Source organism: Accipiter gentilis, chromosome 1 (assembly GCF_929443795.1).
Source record: "Accipiter gentilis chromosome 1, bAccGen1.1, whole genome shotgun sequence".
Taxonomy (NCBI): Eukaryota; Metazoa; Chordata; class Aves; order Accipitriformes; family Accipitridae; genus Astur; species Astur gentilis.
In genome coordinates, this window is record NC_064880.1 from 48447988 (window position 1) to 48472185 (window position 24198).

General features: G+C 42.7%; 1 protein-coding gene across 1 annotated transcript in view; it reads left to right on the plus strand.

Moving 5' to 3' along the window:
- Positions 1 to 23460, plus strand: part of THSD7B (thrombospondin type 1 domain containing 7B) — a 334912-nt gene extending 311452 nt beyond the window's left edge. Inside the window, exons 22-29 of the mRNA XM_049809853.1 lie at positions 5103 to 5248; positions 10371 to 10530; positions 10869 to 11042; positions 11132 to 11227; positions 12314 to 12396; positions 13995 to 14187; positions 20644 to 20731; positions 22544 to 23460. Of these exons, the coding sequence (XP_049665810.1) occupies positions 5103 to 5248; positions 10371 to 10530; positions 10869 to 11042; positions 11132 to 11227; positions 12314 to 12396; positions 13995 to 14187; positions 20644 to 20731; positions 22544 to 22625 (1022 nt within the window). The 3' untranslated portion in view covers positions 22626 to 23460. The remainder of the gene's footprint in view (positions 1 to 5102; positions 5249 to 10370; positions 10531 to 10868; positions 11043 to 11131; positions 11228 to 12313; positions 12397 to 13994; positions 14188 to 20643; positions 20732 to 22543) is intronic.
- The last annotated feature ends 738 nt before the right edge of the window (positions 23461 to 24198 follow it).

The window sequence follows — 24198 nt, forward strand, 5'->3', positions numbered from 1 at the left end:
GTTGCAAATGCATGCAAGGGGCAGGCACTTCATGCCCTAAATCAGAGCTCGGTTTCTGCAGAGGAAAACTGGAAACATCCATGCCCTGCCAAAGCAGACCTTCCAGTGAGTGTTCTCGCTGTAGATGCCAACCTCATTACTTGAACTACACAGTCAAGCCCAAGCTCAGCTCAGCCTATGGGTCATCTGGTCCTCAAAGATCATAACTCTATTAACTCAGTTAACTCCATTAACTCTATGTAACTCAGTTATACTGCTAGCTAGAGATCTGGCTCGTACGATTTAAAAGCTGGAGATACTGTTTTGTGAACCTACGGCAGCTAAGCAGCTGGGAAGGCTTCTTACAATTTGTATCATAAAGAAGCCAAGTTTTGCTCAGTCCTTCTCTATCGTTTGAATAGCTTTGCAGGGACCCAAGAGTCTTCTGGATCTCATCCCAAAGCAGGAGCTCCAATGAAACAGTACTTTGCATCCGAGCTATTCCAAGCGCATGGTTAATTTTACTGCAGCCCCAGTTCCGATCTGAGTTTTGCTGCAGCAGCCATCAAGTGTGGAGCTACACTGATATCAAACATCCGTGATGGAGGCACCTTGGCACCAGTCCTGCAGCCATGGCCTTTGTGTCGTTCCAACAGCAGAAACAACGTCATTTCAGCTTCTTCACTGAGTTCCAGTTGGTTATAAATACGACTTGATGATGGTATTAACAGAGAAGACATTAATTATGTACTCATCTACAGGTGGTACTTCACAGATGAATACAGTAAGGGTTCCCTACCTGAAGGTTCATAGACTGCAACAGCTTTGAAATCATCCTGAGTTTCTCATGGGCACTTATGAGAATAGGATGAAGCCTCAAACATGACAGGGAAAACCAAAGGATGACAATAAACAAGCTGTGGGAATTGGCCGTAGTATACACTGATTTGGCTTCCCTTTGCCAAATGAGTAATTGCCCACTATTTGATAAAGCTAAAATGTAGGACTTAGTTGCACGCTTCTTAGAAATAATACACAGCAAATCAGTTGTACGCACCATTACTGGCTCCACTCACAATAATATTCTGCTTTTCTGGCTTTTCTTGGAGAGCATGTGAAGGACCTGCTGAAGTACCATAAACAACTTCAAAGAGAAACATAATTTAAATATCATTCAGCTCAAAATTTAGTGTTGCTGCATTTATGCTTTCATATGTTTCTTAACTCAAGCATTGTTGCTAACATTTTTATTCTGTCCATCTCTTCCAGTAACGGTTTGCTGTGATATATTTTAATGCGTGGTACCTTTTTCTTGCTCAGGTTTTATTTTATGGAACAATGCATTTAAACATGAAGTGGTGCTGCTGTGTATGTGGCACTGTCAGCTAATATGGTTCTGGTACACAGCAGCCAAAGGCGAATATATTGATTTTTATAAATGATGATGAGTAAAGTAGATCTCTCTTTCCTGCCTGCGCTGAGCCTACGGAGCTGTGTAACTGATATTTGCCTGTTGCAGCTGTATTTCTGCGCAGCATCTGTTCAGGATGCTGGCTAGGGCTTTAGGCTGATCTTGGGTTATATATTAGGGCTCCTCATATCAGTTGCTGTAGTGCTATGAAAAGATGTATAGTACTGTGTTAATGGATGATGCTCCCGCGGCCTGAATCAAAGTTACTGAAAAGATGTTTGGTAAGGATAATCCCCAGCAAATTGTATTTCCATTGTTAAGGCAAATGAATACATGAGGATGCTGCATTTTTCTATGTAAACGGTTTCCAATCCCGTATGATTTCTCCCAAGTTGTCTAAGAGGAGTGCTAAGCAGTATACACCCACCTAAACCCATGCTTTGCCACTTATAAAGCTGACTTCATCAGATCAGATAAATTAGGGGATTTACCTGAGTAACCCAGGGTTGAAGACACTGCCGTGCCTTGCTTAGTCCTCAGAGCCCACAAGAGACCGTAGCGGGTTGCAGAGCTGTGCACCCCAAGACCAGACTGACCCGTGGGACAGAAATGAGGGGGACAAGGATGTGCACAACTGAAAAATTTGGTGGTTACCCTTTTCACTGATTGATCACCAGTTTGGGAAAACATTTTTGGTTTTGCCTTCTGAAGAAGAAACTTCCGTGACTTTTTCCGGCTTGCTACTCAAACTCGTCAAGCCCCAGTCTGATGGTGCTGGGAGACGTTGCTGGAAGAGGGGCCACCAAAACCTCTCCCCAAGCCGTGGATGCCCCAGTGCCTGCTGGAGGGACTAACAGTGGGAAGTAGATGAAAGCCCCACTTATCACCAGTCCCATTTGCGTGTGACTTGACCTAGCCTGACCTCCAGGGCTGTATTTAAGTAACTTGATCCCTGCTTTAGTCTTGTGGTTGCCCGATAGGGCTGTGTTTTATATACTCTGCTCACGCTCATCAAACAGATAACGATGTGTCAGTAATTCTGACTGGGATGAACTCTACCAGGAATTTTAATCATCTTGGTTTCAGCTGCGACACATCACTTTGTGGGGATAAAATGCAACAAATGGCAAGAATTTTTTTTTGGGGGGGGGTAAAAAATCTTATTCTTCTGATTTGAAAATATGACCCTGAGCTTCTGAGTTGAAATTTTAGCTGCTGATGCAAAACAGAATTTTAAGTGACCAGCATTAGGCTCTTTTTCCCCCCTTTCAAAACTAATGACAAATTTGAGGATATGAAGAAACACTTATTCTCCATTTTCACCACACTTTCTGTCTTATTTTTTGTATCATTAAATACTGCAGAGCAGAGGAATCAGACATGTGGCCAATTCACTGGGAAATTAAAGAAATAACTAGGATTGCTTTGACTCTTCCAGAGTTTGTATTGGAAGCAAATTAATTTCAGATGCAGTGAGATTCTGTTCTCCATAGGCAGCAAAAGATAAGGTCTTTAAAAGGTAAAAATGGGGAGTTTTTCTGCTACTTGAGTGGTAACCGAGCACCTTAGATAATCTTTGTGGAGTGAGAAGAAAAAAAATCAGAGCTTTAAGAAACTCACTGCAGTGATTGTGCAAAGAAAGATTTCAATGAAATTTCTTTCTTCGGTGATTTATTCACAGTATAAAAAGAAAGTGATAGACTAAATGAGTCACACACCAGCTGACCATTGTGACTGTAGTGAGTTTAAATGGTTTGGATAACCAACTGTAGGAAAAGAAAATGTAAATAAATACAGAACAGTTGTTAATTCCTCTTAAAAGGAAAATTGTGTTTTCTATTCAATGATCTTCCCATTTACATTTTGCTAGAGAGATGTTAAACAGAGTGTACAAAAGAAAATTATTTCTTTAATTAAAATAGCTTGATGAATGCTCCAGGCTTTCAAGTCCCTCCTAATGAAATCAAATCTTTTAACCTTAGGAGACCTCCTTTTCCTTAGCTGCCATTTCGGGAGCTCACGCCTTGTGGGGCTGCAGAGCTCCCCCCAGGGCATTCCGACAATTCCCACAGCCACCGGCTTCCCACGGTTTCCCAAAGAGCCTTTTCCATTGCTTACCAATCCTCAGCATTCAGAATTAAGAAGAATCTGGCAAATTCGGTCCCATTGCTGGAGGGGAAGAAACGGCTAATTTGGGCCTGTTGGGCAGGGGAGGGCTGCCAGGGGTTTGCCGACAGCGGGCTGGGGGGTTTCTCTTCCCTTGCTCTGGCCCCCAGTGAACTGCAGGAGTTTCTTACCTTTCCTTTCCTCTCAGCTGGTAGGGTTTTTTTCCACCTCCTAATGTATCTGATTCCGTGATGGCTGAATGCACAGTCATGTGGATAAGAGCTTTTATCATCAGTTCTGTTACAAACTCCCCAGGTCCAGGGGATTACAATTGGAAAAGGAAGAAGTCTTAAAATTGGTTTAAATGGGTTTAAAAATGGAATTCAATGGGTCAGAGCAAGGGAATAGCATTGTAAAGGTAAGAGAACTTGCTAAGGAACCTGTCAGTAGCTTTTTCAGGTGTATCTGCTTTTAATTTTTATTTGCTAAAATGTTTTTGGAAACCCTGCTCTGTAGACAGTCGCAGTGACAGTTATTCGAGATGTACCTTAAACCCAGCTGCAGTACTGTTAATTAAAAAGTGCATGCATAAATAGCTGGGAGAAGGATCTGGCTGGATATCTCAGCCTCCCAACTTCGCAGAGGTGTTTGCCCCCCTGCCGGACTCCCCTCTACTCATGATTGCAACTAAATGACTGCGATCCAAATAGGAGAACTCCACCGGAACACGTCCTCTCTTTCCTTCTCAGTGAATTAGCAATTACCGCTTGCCTCTGTCTTGTTGCATGTGTGTGCCCTTATTACCCAGACCTTTTATTTTTTTAACTGCCTCTCAGATCCACGCCTATTGAAAGTCAAGGCAGAAATTTTATCCCCGGCACAATCTTCTGCATCCTGTTGCATAAGGGCTTTTTTTTTTTTTTTTTTTTCCACTTTTCTTTTTAATTGGAACCGGGATTCTAATTGAAACATTTTGAGTGAAAAACGTTCCTGGACATAAATGGACAGCAAAGGAGACGGAAATGGAATTGCTTTAACTTTAATGAATGTATTCAGTTTTATTATTTCAAAAGTAGTAACATAATTGCTTTTTCCATTCAGTGGCTGAAGAAGTTTTCACCAATAATAAATAGGATTTTAATGGAAATGGCAGAAGTGGTTATGGACGGTAATAGCCACTAGAGTGTTTGCAGTTTTCAAATTAGATGCACATAATTGATCATAAAAAGAAAATTTTGTTTGTTAAAAATCTCTGGAAACATACTGAATGTGTAAAGTTAAAAACGATGCTGCCACAGGAATTATTTTCTTGTCATATTTAATAATCAGGATTTAGTCAAGTTTTTAAATGTGTTGCATAAACAAATAATGTATTTGGAAAACATACAAAACTGTGTTTAAAAACTGTGTTTGAAAATATCAGTGACTGCATCACTTAGACTTAGCAATTGCATCCATATTATCCAAATAGTCTTCCCGATTCATTGCTTTTCAAACAGATTTTAGCGGTGGAAAATGAACCAAGGATACCGATAAATCACAAAATCTGCCTTTCTCTCTTCCTCCGGGTCTCCTTCACCGTGTCCTGTCTTCTCCCCTCGCCTAGGCCAGATGGTGCGTGGGCGTTCGGTGGTCCTGCAGGCAGCGGGTGAGGGCAGACCCTGCCCGCAGCAGCTCACCCAGTACAGGAGCTGCCCGGTGAAGCCCTGCTACAGCTGGCTACTGGGCCCGTGGTCTCCCTGCAGAATCCAGGTATGGCTTTCTCCGACGCTCCCCGAGGGCTCCTCGGGTTCCCCGTGACCGGGGGTCAACCACAAAAATCATCGTTACGTGGCAGAATTGATTGAGGCTGCCGTTCGCGGGTCGGAGGTGTCTCTGCGGCCATGGAAGGCGCTGGTGAGATCTGTAGGAAAGCAGGGGGAGTTCAGGAGCGGTAAACCTCTGCACCTCATCTTCCAGCCATCAGCAGCAATTTTTAACAATACGAGTTCAAGTACCGCGAGCTTATAGAGGTATTAAAGGAGATTTGTGGAGTAAATGTGCTTGAGTGGGTGTAGTCATGGTGACCTATAATTTAATTATATAAAGTAAGTCTAACAAGAAAACAGATAACGCTAGAATTCAAGAGAGCTTAGTCTTTTTTTATAATTTTTTTCCTTTTTTTTTAAGTATTGTATAGCAGGTCTTTCCCCACAAGGTCTCCAATACAATAGTGTGAGTTATTGTATGAAGTGCTGGTTTCTACTTTCTCCTTAGCCTCGCTATCTTTTTAATGATCTAAAAATGGCTGGATTCAGTTGCGATGTGCTGTACCTATGCTCGGCACCTCTGCTCGGCACTGGACCTCTCATTTTTTCACTGCCAGTGACTTGCATCAGGCTTGAATTGACTTTTTTTCCCCTCTATGCTTTTTCTTCTCTCCTTATCTGTTAAATCACATTTCCAATATTAAAACATGTTAGTCGGTAACCCAGTTTAAGCAGAGAAATCTTTCACAGTGAGGTTTCTTGGGCAGAGTGAAGTCCACTAGGCTGCTTAAAACCGGCTTTGCTGAGATGGTGGTGGGACAAGCGTGGTTGGGGTGGAAGAAAGCCCTGTCTGGTCCCAGGGGACAGCACCTGTGTGCGGATCTGTGGCTGCTTCTCCACATTACACCATGTAGGAGTTTGAAGCCAATAATGCACGTAAAGACACATCCCTTGTGTTTTCTGCTCTGCCCCCTACCACGCTGTGAATGCCTTGAATACCTATGTGGTTTCTAGATGCGGTAGATGGATGTGTAGTGAATACTGCGGATGGCAGAATAGATAACCAGAATTTTCCCGGGTTTTCACAAATGAAATCTGGAGCGGGACGGTGTTTGCACAATGCAAGATCAGAGAAACAGCAATATATTTGTATTTTACATAATGAACAACCCATTTCAACTAGGTATGTGAATATGGTCCTTGTATGTACCACAGTCAGTATTTATTTATGTATAATATAAATATAACAAAATGATAACATTAACTGATATTTTGTCCAGCTAACGTAAGCAAATTCTGTTAAACATTAGGGAAGAGACCTTCAACCGTAGGAGCTAACACAGCTGATAAAAGAATTAGTAGGGAGGCTGAATTAACGCCCTAGCATACTCCAAGTAAACAACACACTGTGCAGATTAAAAGTGTACGCGTCCAGAACACAGCTAAATTTCAGCTCAGAGCAAGTAATCACAGTCTTCCCTAACCCAGATATGATCCCATGCTTTCAGTGAGATAGGGCCTGCTTCTCTCCTTAAATTACTGCAACGTAGCTTCTCTACCCTTTGCTTTGTTTTGGAGAGGAGCCATTTTATTTGTGTTCGCTTCTCTTTAATGAGGTGCTTAGGAATTAAATGTAGTTCATAAATACAGGATGATTTATTCCTGTGCTTTACTGGAGAAGAAACTTAAGCTTACTTTCCAAAGAAAGCTTTCAGAAGTCCTGTTTTCAAGGATGCTTTGTGAAAGAAGGTGAATGCATCCTATGGTAAGACCAAAAAACATATTGTGAAAGTGTCTTCCTGTAATAATATAAGCAGGACAATTAATTATAAGGCTAAAATATCTTTTCCTTGTATTATGAGATAACTGAGACTGCATTTCTTAATTGCAGAAGGACTATTTTATGCTAAATTGACTCCATGTGACTAATTAGAAGTGTCTGCATGTTTAGGAACAGAGCCCGCTAAGTGTTCTGTATTGCTGATTTTCAAGGTACGGAAATCAGTGCATTGCTCTCCAGGTAATTACACATGTCACAGGCACACCTCCAGCAGGCGTGGGGCATTTCTGCTGCATTCAGAGGGATGCAGGACTTGAGAAATGGGGTCAATACACCTAATCTTAAAGGGTTACATTGCATTAATAATTTTCTTACTGGAGTTGAAGTGGTTTACCCTGATTAGCTTAAAAAAAATAAAATAGCAGTGGCTGACACTGTTCATATGTAAGTGAAGTAGCTAGACATTATCAAGCACTAGCTGTCTGACATTCATAAGAAGACTAAGAACCCTTCTTTCTAATGTGTTTTAAAAGCACTCCCTTAAATGTGGTCATGCAATGCTTCCTCATTCGAGAGAACTTTTACCAGATTAAATGCTCATCAACCTGTGAAAGCATTGCCCAATCAACTCTTTACCTAAAAGAATTGTGAACACGCATGAACCCCAGTAAAAGCTGAAAAGGGAAAACTTTTCTTAAAGGCACATCTGGGCAAAGCATCTCATTAGGACTGTTATCTCTTGTCTTATCAGTGTATTATACATGGAAAATATCGGGTGATGTGAGAGAAAGTTTGTGCAGGTGCTGCCTTATGTTAGTGTGTTGCTAAAGTCAAAAGATACCCGGCTGTCAAAACACAATCCTGGTGTAAATCTTCTCCTTATTTTACTGGTGGTCAGTTGGGGTGAGAGGCGGAGGCTCCAGGTGGGTGCTCGTGGAGGGGTCCCTACCTCCAGGCTGTATTTAGGGAACCCAGGATGGGTTCTGCATCCTCCATAGGGTCAGCGTAGAAATTTTTGCAGCCAAATGGAAGGAATCCCCTCTGGAAGTCAAATCCCTGCATATTTCCTGCAAGGAGCTCGTGACTCGAGGCAAATCCTGGTTCTAGGCAAACCTCAGATGATCACATCTTCCAATGAAGAGCATTTACAATACAGATTTGATCCCCCGAGTTTTGAATATGTGATAGTTTCCTCGGCAGTTCTCCTCTGATTAGCAGCTATTCCCTGCATCCTCAGCGTGCCATTACTGCAGTGAACTTCCACTGATTCCACACCTATTAATTAATCTTCAAATGTATAATTTTGGGGACATGAATAATTTTGAAGAGGATAAGGATGTTAATGCAGTACTCCTGCATTGCTTATGACCTTACCAAATATACCAAAAAACATCTCCTACTGTAAATGACAGGATGACATTTTATCTTTTAAGGGTGTTCAATTGATTGTTGAAAACACATTGCTGGTCTTGAAAGAAAGGCAAATGGAAGCCACTGTTAAAAAGTGAACCTTTATCTTTGGGATTCTTTGAGAGTTCATGGTTTCTATTTATTTTCTGTTCTAAACATTGGAAAATATGAATGTCTTTCCAACATTGCATGATAGAATAATGAAGAATGTTGCATGTGGACTTTTATAGTGGAGACTGCTGTATCAAAAAAATGTGTTGTTTCCACCTATTTATATTTATATTCATACCTCAGTATTCATATAACAATTTTTATATTGATACATATATAAATACTTATATATTGTTTATAGAAGAATAAGTATCTTTTTAAAAACTTTTTTTGTCCTCTACAGTCATTTAGTCATTCCTTGAGCCACTCTGAGCCGGAAATACACTGCAGTTTGATTAGTGCCCATTTCCCCTGAGAATTTTCTCCACATCGTCTTCTGTTTCCACCAGCCATTTCTAAGAGCTGTAACCCAATTGACAGCTGCATGAGTTATTCACACCCCATTAATCTCAGACCGCAATAGAGGTTTCAGCAGTGAAACAGTAATTTAGAACAGTAAGTTACATACTGACTAAAGTGAAACACAGTGTTAAAAAATTGAAATCTGGCTGCATATAGTAAATCTACACTAATACTTCTCTAAGATGCTTTCGATTAGCAACGGCTAGTTATACTCTTATTTCCATTTCATTGTGGGTCTGCAACAGAAGGGATGGAGAGAATGAAAAAGCTACCAGGTGTGTCCAGGAGAGCCATTCTTGAGATTCCTGCTAGCAAACCCACTGCTGAATGAATGCACTCGGTAGGAGCCATTCTGTTCTGCAGATGAAGTCCATTATTTTAAAAGAATCCACTGTCAAGTGATCCAAAGGAGCACTTCCCTTGGTTATATAAGAGCAATGTTTCATCCTTCTTCTTGAGTTTTATTTACTGAATTTTGTAAAGTGCCATTTCTGCAAGGCTTCAGGCGCACATTCATAAAGCATCACGCAGGTTTAAGGTGTGCACCTCAAACATCATTGCAGCTCTGTTTTTCAGACGAGAATGAAACAATTCCATCCTCTAGAAATAGCCTCAGTGCTTCAGCTCTTACAGCATCTTCAGTCCTTGATCATCACTTTAGCCAAACAGTATTGATTTTCTGATAAAGGAAGTCTTCTTCAGCCAGTAGGTTGTATTTCAAAACTGGGCTGACAAGCATGGAGTGGCTCAGATGGAGCGTTCTATTGCTTGTTCAAATGGGGTTCAGCGCTAACAGGTGAAGGCTGACTTTGGGTGATGTTTTGGTAGAGTATGTGACACGGGTTGGTGATCTCTGTCTACTCCAGAACCAATAGCTCCCTTTAATAAATGTCACAAACAGCCTAGTGTGCGATAACCCTTGCAGTCTAATTAAGTGTGCTGGAGGATTTTTGCTGTTGCAGAGTTTAAACAATGTAAGTGATCCTTTCGGGCTGTATTGTTAGAGGAGGTGAGTGGAAATGTCCATTCTGTATGGGTAGGCTCTGGTCTTGGACTCTTTAGAGAAGCCAAAAATAGCTGTGTTCAAGTAACTGGGCACTAATTAAGAATCAGTAAATTCACTAGCTCTAGTAAAAGGCATGAAGGGCTGACCCCAAAGACAGTATTCATTTTTTATGGTACCCACCTCTTCTCCGACTTTGGTTATGATACACTTTTCTACGTGGCTCTGACCTGCCTCTGAGCTTCTGTAGAGATGTCTACAGAGGAGATCTCCATCTTCTTCCCATAACTGGGGATACTACCACAGTCCAAAGACCAAATTTGTATCTTTGAAGTCTTTTTAGGTGGAATCAACTGTGTTTCTTCTGTCATCTGCTAACATCAGCAATATGTGTCTCCGTTCCCTTCTATCACTTTGTAGGGTGGACAGTGTGGAGAAGGATTGCAAGTCCGCAACCTCACGTGTGTAGTACATGATGCATCTGTTTCTGCTACGTCCAAACCAGTAGAAAACGCGTTATGTGGTGAGCTGCCATCGAAAGAGAGTGTGCTGCAGTTACCGTGCTCTGTGCCTTGCCCAGGTAAAGTCTTTGGAAAGTCATGGTGCATTTCTGCCTGTGATAGCTGTCTGAGATGGAGATGCTTCTGTAGCTCTGAGTACTGTCAGCCGTCGTAGTAAGAATCTGTACTTCAGCAGATCAGGTAAATGCTCAGTCTGCTGTTCCTGGATCACCTGAAAAAGACTTCTTTTGGTTTTTGAGAAAATGAGATTCCCCATGAAGCAGAAAATCTGAACATTGCATACCACTGGGTGATAAACTGGGGGTATTTCACCATTAAAGTTGTTGTATGCTTAGGTTGTCCTTTTCCTTTAAGGCTGATTCCTTTTGAAAACGTGATTTATTCTTTCAACGTGCAGGTGACTGCCACCTGACGGAGTGGTCAGAGTGGAGCTCCTGCGAGCTCACCTGCATCAATGGCAGGAGCTTCGAGACAATGGGGCGCCAGTCTCGATCCAGGGCGTATATCGTCCAGTCTCCTGAGAACCAGGAGAGCTGCTCTGGGCAAGCGATGGAAACACGACCTTGCTCAGGTAGTGTGGCCACAGCGCTGCTTCCTCCCGTTGAAGAGTTTATTCTGGCTTTGTTGCAAGGTGAAGACTAACTGGTATTGATATTGCAGGAGGGAAGTGTTATGACTACCTGTGGAAAACCAGCCTTTGGCGAGACAACGTACGCACAGTGTGGTGTCAGCGCTCAGATGGAATAAATGTCACAGGTATATCCACAAATTGCCGTGCACGATTATGAATGAAAAGTCTCCATTCACGTTTTTCTTCTTCTGCGTCAGTTGCTCAGAGGGAAGCTGGACATCCTTCCTAACTCCTCCAGAATTTCAGTTCAGATTTGTGTGTAGGAAAGACAGATGGGAGCTCACCAGCCTTGCTGTCAGGTCAACATCGCGCATGTATTACATGAGAGTATTTGGGCGAGTTACCCCTACTGTTGGGTTGGTCATAGGAAGAAATGAGTGTATATATACTAAAGGGCTGCTTGGACTGGCTTGCACAGCCATTAGTGCAACCTTCCTGTAACCGTGGAGAACAGAAGAGAATATCACAGGTGTGGTAGAGAGCCCAGCTTCTGTACCTGCTCTTCTATTCAACACCTAGGAATCTCAAATCACTCAAACTGTGAGGTTCCTGCTGTTGCCGTGACCTACAAATTCTGCCAGCGCAGGATGAAAAGGGAAATTCATGGCCAGCGCTTTGAAGCTCCACGAGAGATTGGCAAAGGCAGTAGGGCTTGCACATTTGTAGGATCTCTCTCAATATGCACAGGGTGAACAAGAAGAGAGTAGAAATGGAAATTAAGATGGTCTTATCTAGTTCTATTTATAATGACTAGTTAAGTTAATAACAAAAGTTTTATGTGCAAAGGTTGCCAAGTAGTTAAGAACTCATTAACATGTTTTTATTCCTATAGAAGCAGAGACTTCCCCAAGTGAGGATGGGCAAAAGTGTTATGTGGATTATGTCTTCTTATATAGATAAGACATTAATGAGGACACAGAAGATCTGCATCTAATTCCCGATTCTGTGCCCAACTTCCTATGTGGCCTGTGGCAAATTGCTTAAATCTGTATATCTCTGTTCTCCATTAACAAGATGGGTATGATAATAATTCCCTACCTTGTTAAGGCAACTTAATAAATGCAATGCCTACAGATATTATGCTAATGTGCTCAATAGACTAGTATTCAACTATATAAAACAAGCAAGCAAGCATTTCTTACATTACGGTGATCCAAGTCAAAAACATTTTAAAACATGCCCTTGAAGGCACTCAGTATTTTCTTTTACAGGAGGGTGTGCTCTTCGGACGAAACCTGCAGAAGTTCGGCACTGCAGCCCGGCCTGCAGAAAACCATTCTCCTACTGCACACAGGTAACTGCTCGCTGCAGAACATAGTTGAGAAATTAACACCACAAAATCCATTCAATTAGCTTCTGTATCTTAAATGCATTCCAGGACCTAGAAAATAGTTTAGTGTGCCCACGGTACCACCTCGAGGAAGTTGTGGGAATTTCAGTCTGAAAGGAAACCTTCAGAAACCCGCACAAATGAATGATAGACTGTTTATATGGTGTTGCAAGTTTGGTATTGTTCTGTGGAGGGGTTTTGGAACATCTTGGTTTAATTTTCGTTGAATGGTATTGTACTATGCTGTAGAAAATGGACTGTTTAAAACTTCTGTAAAAGAGGAGATAAAGGAGTATGTCCGCTTCTGCTCCTCCACGGACACAGAAAGCCCCTCTCAGCATAGGGAAGCTGTAGCAGCCTGATCCCCCCACCCCCGTACTGCCTGCAAAAGCAAAACCTGGAACTGACCTTTTTTGCTGAAAAGTTGAGCATCTGCAACTCTGGCTGAATGGTGGAGCCGCTGCCATTTCTTTGCCTCTAAGCAAAAACAAGCCAAAGGTTTCGAATGTCCCTTCCTGCAGCACCGGACTCCAGAGTAAGAGCTTCCCAAAATGCCTTATCCGTGTCAGTACTGGGATGGAGTATAAAACCCAGAACCCTTCAAGTAGCCAGGGGCAGTTGGGGTTGAGATATTTATATTTTGAAAACAGCCTCCACAGCTCTCAGTTTCATCTGAGGAATTGCCGTAGGAAACTAGCTCATGGGCAATTGAATGTGGCTGAGAGGAGGGTCATGAGAGTGCTCAGAGCCTACAAGAACATAAAAATGATGGCTAAGCATGAATTTGTTAGCTATAAAACCTCTTGAGACTTCACCTTTTGTCCAAAAAAAGATCAGTATCATGTCTGTCAACAAGTGTAGGATGTTGTGGCAACAAAACTGATGTCAAGAGTTAAATTCACATCACAGAGACTGTAAATCAATTGCCTGTTTGAATCGTAACTGGGAGTATCAGGCCCTCAGCATTGTAATTATAAGATAATTAGCAAAGAAAAACAATCTAAAAAAGCTGTTTTAAAGTAGAAATCCAGAAAATGGAGTATCTATTTAGCAAACCACAGACTTCTAAGAAACCTCTTGAAGAAACTGCTTCGACTGATCCAGGGCAGTGTATATTTGGCTGTAAGAAGGAAAGCTTAATTTCAGATATCCCTGTGATTTACTGGAGTGGAAATACACAGGAAGGGTTTGGGTCTGAAGTGGGATTTTTTCTTGTTTGTCTCTTCTAATGCCCAACACGGCCAGAGGGAAAATAGTTATTGAGAAGAGGAGTTTGGATCAAGCTACAGATGCCTGTTACTAAGCCTGTTAGGATGAAAATGTTTGTATGTTGGGCTTCTCTGTAATTACTGACTCTTTTTCAACCAGTTCCCCAAATCTGTTTTGGCTCTTTGAACTGAAATGGGTTTGTGGGCACCAGTTCCTGGCTTGTTTGGTTTGGTGGTGGTAAAGTTGCATGTGCAGGATATACCTTGCAGTTTCTTCATAGTTTGCCTACAATTTGCACTGTTTTGTGAGAGGATACTATTTGGTTTAATACTGAATTCCCTTTTATCACCTAGAGAGGAGTCTGCGGTTGTGAGCGAGGATATACAGAAATAATGAGATCAAATGGTTTCCTGGATTACTGCATGAAGGTACCAGGTTTAGAAGATAAGAAAGCTGATGTTAAGACCATTGCTGGAAAAAATAAACCTGTCAACTCAAAAATGCATGACATTTTCAAAGGATGGTCTATTCAACCTTTTAATCCAGGTGAAAAACTTAAATATGAATGGAATAAATTGTCTTTACAATGTTTCTGTCGAAGAAAGGTACAAGCTTTGTAGATCATAACATCAGAGACTGTGTCTAGGAGCTGCAGAGCAGCCTTCCAGTTTCGAACTCGCATGCCATCTTTCATTCCTTTGTGCCTATACGGAGTAATCACAATCTCTTATGTTGAGAGATAGCAAAGACAGAATGAAGCAATAATATTTTACAAAAGTATACTCATATGTGATTTGGGGGGATGCTTAGAACTATTATCTGATGATGTTTCTAGAAGTAATATGTTTGGACCAGGAAAGATATTGATCACTAGCGCTTCAGAAGATTCAGAGCAGAAAGTACTTAAGATTTCATTAAATAAAACATTCGTTGTTTCTTGCCATATTTCAAAAGTATATGAAAAAACCAGAGTAGAAAACGTAGAGTTTAAAGTGTTGAAGACACTAAAAATCACAAAAGGCAGGCAAGGTGCTGTGCCCAAGCTGTGCATCCCAAGCAGATCTTTGACTTGCACACCATAAAATGCTTCCCATTTGAAACCGTGTACTGGATGTGCCCAGACTGGTCCACAGGACTGGTACTGTAGCTGTAATAGCTGATTACCATTTTGACTGTTATTTTGCAAGATTACTTTATTGAAAATAAATTTCTAAAATGCAAATAGGACTTTAAAATGGGAGACAAAGGTGTCAGGTGCATCAGGTTTTACTGAAACGCATTATGTCTCCCCATATTCTCCAGTGCAGTCTTCCCCCTCTTCTGTAACCTGACATTGCATTTGTTCCCTATTAGTTTGTAATGAACACGAGACTTTAGAAAACATGTAACGAAAGGTTCTGTTACGGGATTCAGGGAGCCATAATTCTGTCTGATATATGTGATCACACTTTGAATGTTACATTTACATATTTGATTTGCATACAGTAGTTAACCTTTGCGTTGACAGTCTCCGAGCTCACAGAGCTCAGTCCAAAGCCTTTTAAAGTTGGCTGGTTTTCAATCAAATCCATCACCCAGAAGCCCATGCAATTCACCAGCAGTTTGAGTCACAGGTTTGGGGTTAATTGCCTTTTTGTCAGCATCCGTGGCCCTCTGTAGGCTGTCTTACTTAGGTGTCATCTCTTCAGCTGGTACCTTTATGGGGTTAGGAAAAGGGAGAGAGGTGTAGGTGGATGCTGCAATCCTCTCTTTTTAAATCAGCATTTGAGGCTGCAGCCCTGAAAGCTTGTGGTGGGCTTGAGCTCAGTGCAGCATCTGTGAGCCAGTTCTCCTCCAGGGACTACAAGAAAGAAATAGGGACTAAGGAGCTTTTACAGAACATGGTTTTATTTAATTTTAGGGCAGAAATGTTATAGAAACAATATATGGGAAAGGAATAAACGTGCTCCATATGTGCTAAGTGTATCACCAACCCCATGGCATCCTGCAGGTAACTCTTCAGTCTGTATGGGCCCTTCAGATCCCAGCTCAAGGCTGGTGCTCTTCAAATCACTCCCCTTTGTCTAACTTCTTGACAAAATATGTAATTACTCCCCTTCAACAGGCTCTCAGGCTTACTAGTCTGGGCATTTGCAATAATTACTGCTAGCTGAGCCAGGAAACCGCTGTTACCTACCATTACACTCTTGATAGCAGGCCTATGGTGAATGCTCCCTGTATGGATGGCATTTACTGCCCTTCAGTACCGTAGTCCTTGACATTTGTGTATGTCTAAGGACTTATATCTGTCAGTAAAAGTATACGTGCCTTTCTCCATTTAATCTGTGATTTCCCTTCCTGTTTACAGTTTGGAACACAAATTTTATTACAATTTAATGAGGCTGATGGTTTTGTTCTTTTAAATGCTCTGCAGGAGTGCACAGAACTGATTTCGAATCAGGCTGTGTTTTTCCTTTCTTTACCACACTCTGGGAGGCTAGAGTTCAGGTACAGAAACTTCTTTCAAGTTGAGAGGCAATTTAAATAGCATTGTTTAAATTGTAGGATGACATGGTCCAATGCCTTTGTGTTGGGGATGGAGAGCATAGCTGCCTTCATAGCAGACATGGTGGGATGCCTTTTTGTGGCTGTGACAGTCCCTTTGTAGGACTGCTAAATGTTTCTTGGCCATCTCCAGTTGAGAGGGCGACAAATTTCATACCCAGACTTCAGCAAAACAAAAAACCCAAAACAAACCCAGACCTGATGAACGGAGCTCTTCTCACATGGGAGATAGGGTCTAAGTGTTTTGCAGACAAGAGCAAATCTGTGAGAGGTACTCAGCCTTTCCACAAAGCCTGGAAGAAAAAAGAGAAAGAATGGGTTCTGATTAAATATGTTTTCCTTTGAAAAAATTCATCATTCAAACATAAAATGTAAAACAGGCTCAGTCATTGTCCATAAAGTAGCTCCCCACTCGCATGACTGAATTTGAAATGGCCTCTGTCAAACCATGTCTGTGGGCACAGCGCAGGTTCATATTCCTGCCTCCAGTATGTATTAACAGCTCTGTTGATGTGAGTCAGCTCAGACTACTGCTGCATGGAAAAAATACGATCACTTCTCCCCACAAGAAAAGCTGTACAGCCAGAATGGAGCAAGAAGCAGAAATATTGATCTTATAGAAAATATTATTATTATTATTAATGCAAAGCTTGTAATTAAGGACCTGTCCAAATAACGTGTTTTCAGACTTTATATCAGAAAGAAATGTTTCAACACACTCGAGCTCATATGTGCGTGGAGGGGTTCCTGCAGGGGTCACAGAGTGGGTCCCCTGTCGTTGCAACCCACACAGTCGTGTCAAGAACCTTACTTTGTCTTAAAGCCAGTTATGTCTTCTGCTCCTGTTGGCCCAACTAGAAAGCTCTTGCACAGCTTTATTCCTCTTACTATTACAAAGCATATTCTTGTTTTTATTCTAAGCTGAATGTATTCGCTTTTGTTGCCCAAGTGTTTTTCAGCTCTAAGTAGCTTATTCACTTGTGCTTGCTGGTGTTTACCCCAATTGACCCCCAAGTATTTATGGAGGAATGGCAGTCATCACTGGTCTCCACTTGGACATCGAGCCATTGACTGCAACTCTTTGAGTGTGACTATCCAGCCAATTCCTTATCCACTGAGTGGTCCATCCATCAAATCCATGTCTCTCCAATTTAGAGACAAGGATGTCATGTGGGACAGTGTCAAATGCTTTGCACAAGTCCAGGTAGATGACGTCGGGTCCTCTTCCCTTACCGACCAATGCTGTAACCCCATCGTAGAAGGCCACCAAATTCATCAAGCATGATTTGCCCTTAGTGAAGCCATGTTGGCTGTCGCCAATCACCTCCTTATTTTCCATGTGCCTTAGCATAGTTTTCAGGAGGATCTGCTCCATGATCTTGCTGGGCACAGAGGTGAGACTGACTGCCTGTAGTTCCCCTGGTCTTCCTTTTTTTCCCTTTTTAAAAATGGGGGTTATGTTGTCCCTTTTCCAGTCAGTGGGAACTTCACCAGACTGCCACGACTTCTCAAATATCATGGATAGTGGCTTAGCCACTTCATCCACCAGTTCGCTCAGGACCCGCGGATGCATCTTGTCAGGTCCCACGGACTTGTGCACCTTCAGGTTCCTTAGATGGTCTTTGAACCTGATCTTCTCCTACAGTGGTCGGTCCTTCATTCTCCCAGTCCCTGCCTTTGCCTTCTGTGACTTGGGTGGTGTGGCTGGAGCACTTGCTGGTGAAGACCGAGGCAAAAAAACATTGAGTACCTCAGCGTTCTCCATATCCCAGGTAACCAGGTCTCCCGTTTCCTTCTGGAGAGAGCCCACATTTTCCCTAGTCTTTCTTTTTTCACTGACATACCTCTAGAAGCTTTTCTTGTTGCCTTTGACATTCATGGCCAGATTTCCTTCTATCAGGGCTTTGGCTTTCCTAACCTGATCCCTGGCTGCTCAGACAAGTTCTCTTTATTCTTCCCAGGCTACCTGTCCTTGCTTCCACCCTCTGTAGGATTCCTTCCTGTGTTTGAGTTTGTCCAGGAGCTCCTTGTTCATCCATGCAGGCCTCCTGGCGTTTTCACCTGACTTCTTTGCTGGGATGCATCGCTCCTGAGCTTGGAGGAGGTGATCCTTGAATATTAACCAGCTTTCTTGGGCCCCTCTTCCCTCCACAGCTTTATCCCATGGTATTCTACCAAGCAGGTCCCTGAAGAGGCCAAATTCTGCTCTCCTGAAGACCAGGGTAGCGAGCTTGCTTTGTGCCCCCCTCACTGCCCTAAGGATCTTGAACTCCACCATTTCATGGTCACTGCAGCCAAGGCTGCCCTTGAGCTTCACATTCCCCACCAGCCCCTCCTTGTTGATGAGAACAAGGTCCAGCACAGCATCTCTCCTTGTTGGCTTCTCCATCACTCGGAGAAGGAAGTTGTCATCAACGCATTCTAGGAACCTCCTGGATTGCTTATGCCCTGCTGTGTTGTCCCTCCAACAGATATTGGGGTGGTTGAAATCCCCCATGAGGACCAGGGCTTGTGAACGTGAGGCTGCTCCTACCTGTCTATAGAGGGCCTCATCTGCTCGGTCTTTCTGGTCGGGTGGCCTCCAGCAGACCCCCACTATAACATCACCTGTCCCTGCCCTCCCTTTAATCCTGACCCATAGGCTCTCAGTCAGCTCCTCACCCATCCCCAGGCAGAGCTCCATGCACTCCAGCTGGTCATGGACATCGAGGGTGACACCCTCTCGTTGTTTTCCCTGACTGTCCTTCTTAAAGAGCCTGTATCCTTCCATTCCAACAGTGCAGTCCCAGGAGCCATCCCACCACATCTCTGTGATGCCAGTAAGATCACAGCCCTGCAGGTGTGCACACATCTCTAACTCCTCTTGTTTATTCCCTGTGCTACGTGTGTTTGCAGAGGCATTTACGTTGGGCCCCCAGTGAAGCTGAGTGGCTGGCTGCAGTGGCTGGAATTCTTTTGTGCTGCTCTTCAGGTGCTCTTTTACTGACCTGGGATCCCTCTCCAGGCTCTGGGCATCTGATGCTGGCAATGGCATCAAACTGGTAGAACTGGGATGGCTAGAGGTTCCCCTCCCCTGGCAACTTCAGTTCAAAGCCCTCTTCACCAGCTTGGCAAGGCTGTGACTGAAGATGCTCTTCCCCTTCTCTGACAGATGGACCCCATCTGTCTCCAGTAGACCAGGTTTCTCAAAGCGAGTCCCATGGTCTAAGCAGCCGAACCCCTGGCTGTGGCGCCAGTCCCGTAACAATTTGTTGATTCAACTGGCCCTTTCACACCCCTTCCCTTTGACCGGGACGATTGATGAAAAAACTACCTGTGCTCCAGAGTCCCGTACTGCTGCTCCCAGGGCTCTGTAATCCTTGATACTCCTCAGACTGCTCCCGGCGGTATCACTGGTGCCCACGTGAAACAAAAGCAGTGGATAATATTTGGTGGACTGTAACGAGGCTTGGTAGTCTCGGTGACATTCCTGACAGAGCCCTTGGTAAGGAGCACACCTCTCTAGAGCGTGTCGGGTCGGCAGACGGGTGCCTCCGTACCTCGCAGAAGAGAGTCGCCTACTCCTACCGCCTGTCGCCTTTTCTTAGTCGCGCTGGTTGTTACGCGGAGCAGAGGGGGCTGCCTTCCTCGGCTCCAGCGTCTCTCCTGACATGATGGGTCTTTCCTCTTCGGTCTGCAGAGCGGTGAAACGGTTCTGCAAGGGCACCTCAGGCTTCGGGGGAAGTTCTTGTCCTCCTGCAGGTCCTTGCCGTTGCAAGCTTCCATTCTTCTGCATTGTTGGCCCCCCCTCCCTTCTGCGTGTGCCAGTGGGGGAAGTTTTGGGCTGTTTGGCCGTGGGCTGCGGGTCCACTGCAGACCGCACTTGGAACCAGCTCTCTAACTCCTTCTCAGCCTCCTTGATGCTACGCAGCCTTCTCACCGCCTCCTGCAGCTCAGCGAGGCGCTGCAGGAGATCCTGCGCCTGGGCGCCCTTTTTGCAGGCAGCTCTGCTCCCTGTCCCTGCCTCAGGAGAAAGGTTTGGGCGCTCGTGTCCCTGCTCCTTTCCACGGGCAGGGGCCTGGCTGGGTTCTATTTCTTGTGCTGCACCATAAGCCCGGGCTGCCCGTAATGAACTGCAGGAGCTCGGCCGGAGGGGAGGTTATGAAATAATGCTGCTTTGGAAAACTTAGAGTAAGAGTTCAGTTTCAGTTTTCACTGAGGAAAATATACACTCCTTACCAAAGTTAAGATTTTGTCTTTCAAATGATTGAGTTTTAAAGGAATCTTTTTTCCTGTCAAAAATGTGGGGTTTGTGGATTGTTCCCAGCCAGTCCTTGGCTGTGTTTCCCATCAATGATGCTACTAATTTTGCTTATGTGCTTTCTCTTTACTTAATCTCGTAAGAATTTGTGTATTTTACAGTAAAGTTTTTTATTCTCCCTTTTTCTCCCTCTGTCCTTTTTCCTCATCTTCCAACAGATGGCAAACTGAAGATGTGGGTATACGGAGTGTCAGCTGGCGGGTTCCTCATCATAGTTTTCCTTATTTTTACATCCTACCTGGTGTGGTGAGTATGGCATGTATTTTGTCCTACAATAAAAGCTAGTTTGCTTTTATTTAAACAATCCAAAATACATCACAGTGCTGTGTGTTGCAGAGATTTAATCCTCAAGGCTTTAGGAAAGGATGGAACTTTGATTACTCAATTGCCTTTATTTGGCCCCTACCTCAGAGTAATTAAAGCTCTCCAAATTGTAAATGTTATTGGACATAATTGTAAAGAAGTATGGTGGCCGTGCAGGGAAAGAACTCTTTTTGGTTATCAGTAGGCCTTTCTATTTATTCAGACTTCTGCTGGGATTAGAATGGGCTTTTTATTGTATTCTTTAAAAAAAAGATAAAGTAAAACTGAAAAAAGGCAAGGAGGCTGATTGGATCGAGGAGCTGGCTTCCGCTCAAGGAAGGACTAAATAGAATAGGGGCATTCAGTTGGAAAATGATGTTTGACGTGGGAATACAATAGAGATCTATGAAATCATGAATGGAGTAGAAAAGGGCGCTAGGGAATTTTTATTTCCCACAATATAAGAAGTAGGAGGCATCTGATGAAATGATCGTTTAAAATAAACAAAAAATTTTATTTTTCACACAGTGCATTATTACCTTGTGAGCTTACCGCTGCCGGGGACTGTGCATGCCAGGAAGATAAATGGATTCAAAGATGGCATAACAGTTCACGGGAGACTGGGTCTCTTGGTGTTAATTGTGGTTTTCTGGATGTACGCTCCAGCTCAGGAAATCCCTAAATAGGTTTTTGCAGTGAATACATCAGGTGGAAACATGTCCTGTATCTAAAGCTGCTGTTACCAGTCACTGTTAGAGATAGGGTACTGGGTGTACCGAAGCCCTGGTCTACACCAGTGCATCACTGCTGCTGGGCTTTACTGGTGGGGGAGATGTCAGCCCTCCTCCAAAGCAGCAGTCGCCCTGGGCAGGGGTGGTAGCCCTGGCTTGACAGAGCTAGTGTTGCGCTCCCTGGTTTGAATATTTGGAAAGGCGCTGCCACAGATGCGTCTTGGAGGATAGAAGGCCAGCGTCCACGTGTCGTCTTGCAATGGCCACAGCTGTCCCTGAGGACCACGGAGCTAGCCCTGGCTTTACCAACATTAACGGTGCAGCTGCCCCAACCCCTGTCAGATCAGGGCAGGCAACCAAAGAGCCACCACCTGACAGCATCATTGCCCTCTTTCTTCCCAAATCATTTTATTCTCTCTCACTCTCTCAGTCTTTCTCTCAGTCTCTGTCTTCAATTAAAAGCTTAAATAACAGTGTTTGGATGCTGCTTAGGAGATGCAGCTTCCTTATTTTCCAAGCCCTGGAGCTGCCATTCCTCTCTGGCTTCACAGTGGAGCATGCAGAGGATTTTTTAAATAACATTATATAGTTCTCCATCACTCGAAGGCTGGTGAGGAAGTGTATTTCTCAGTAACAATTATTGTTGCTTCAATACCGTGCCAAAGAAAAAATGAGAATATCCCACTCCCAGACAGTTCATGTTTCAATTTTTCTGCAAGGGGTTCCTTGTTTTGTCAGCTGTGAGAAGACATGGGAGACAAATATGCTTTATTTCCTCTCCAGACGAAGAGCACAGTTGGCTGCCCGTTGTCAGCAGGCTGTGTGTCCGTACCACACGCAAAATAACACTCAAGCAGGTCCATGTGGTTTTTCTTGGAAGTAGCTGCTGTACTGCAGTGTCACCTAGTTGCAAAATGAAATAGCCAGCGTGGGAAGTTGGTTTTTTGTTGAAGTTTGGGGTTTGGTGATGTTTCTGAGCTTATCACAGTTTATAATTTTGTCTCCTAAAATATTTTTCTTGCAGCAAAAAAACCAAGCAGCATCAAAGCACTCCTCCACAGCAGAAGCCTCTAACCTTAGCCTATGATGGAGACATTGATATGTAACATAAAAAAGAAATCCAAATGTAGACATCGACTGCCTTAACTGCTTTCTTTTTTGGAACTCTCCGACTTCTCAGTTTTTTGAGGAATCTCCTGATGTGTAATATACTGGGCAGAACAGAAGTATCGCAAGCTTAAAATTTTGCCACCTCTTTATTAAAAAAAATGGAGTCAAAGACTTGGATCTTGTGAAACTTTTCTGAAGAGACCAGAAAATACATCTCTTCCTGTTGAGCAATGGGAATAAAAAAAAAAAAAAAAAAAAAAAAAAAAAAAGAGAGAGAATCTACAGACATCAAAAGGAATTAGTAAAAAAAAGGCATGACAATCCTGAGGAAAATGTGACATTTACTGTAAATGACAAGTTTGACACAGCATCATTATGCACTATATTAGTGCAGAGTTCTTTATTCCTCACATATTTCAACAATGAGTTTTCTAGTGTTTACATTTCGTTCAAAGACTTTAAAACCAGATCATGTATTTTAAGAAATGCAAAGAAGAATGAGTTGAAGTGTCTGAAGTTATCAGGTTTTTTAAAGTTTCTTCCTTCTTATCCTGTTTTCTAGTCTGGAATATGATTTTGCTTCATTTCCACCTACAGGACAGAATAAGGATTGTTATGAAAAAGCCTAGGTGGTTTCTTAACCAAGAATATTTTTTAAAGAGTCAAGTAGATAGGTGTTTTGATGAATGGCTAGAGGATTTGATTGTTTAAAAAGTATTTTAAATTATATTAAACCATGTAGATACATTATGGCCAGTTTAAATTGTTATTCATTTTAATTAATACAAACTCTGCTTTTGTATTTAAATTTTCTTATCTGAAATATTTATAAATTCTTTTTTTGAATTTAATTACCTGACCTCATTTAATATACATCAAACACAAATGCAGTTTGTAGAAGGTCTTGCTTTTTTAAATGTTTCAAAACCACTGAGAAGTCACATGCCATAAACATCTGGGAACATTTGAAGAGGGTAAGTGTTTATAATAGTGTGTGTCGCAAGTAAGAAAGTGCCATCTTGTGGTATTGACTTGTATTTATAAGCAAATAAAATGCTAAAGAGAGTGAGAAAATTGCTTCTGGTATGTTGAATTAAATGTGTGTAAACAACAGTCGTTACTAGTCTTTTACTGTGTCTGAGATTGGACTCGGATTTCAAACAATTCTGGCATATTTGGTGCTGTAGTGATTAGTGAAAGAAAAATGTAGACAAGTGCAAGTCGAGAGAATAATTGCAGATCTGGAGATGCTTCGTCTTATTTTTAGCTCAATGCTGCTGCTTATTCCAATAATTAGAAAGAAGAGAAAAAAAGAATTATTACCAGCCTAGCACCTGTGTGGTCCTTCTCGATCTGCAGTTACTTCAGAGTGGATCATCTCAAGAGAAGGGTATAATTAGAGCTGAAGGCAGTACTCGTCTTGTTCTGTTGCTATTCACAGCTTTGTAAAGCAACCTGAATATTATGGTTTCATTGAAAAAATGATGGTGTTGTAGATTGGTTTCCTTCCCCAGGTCAGGATCCCACCTGTCCAGCGTTTCTCCCGCAGCATTGAATTGAGATGATATT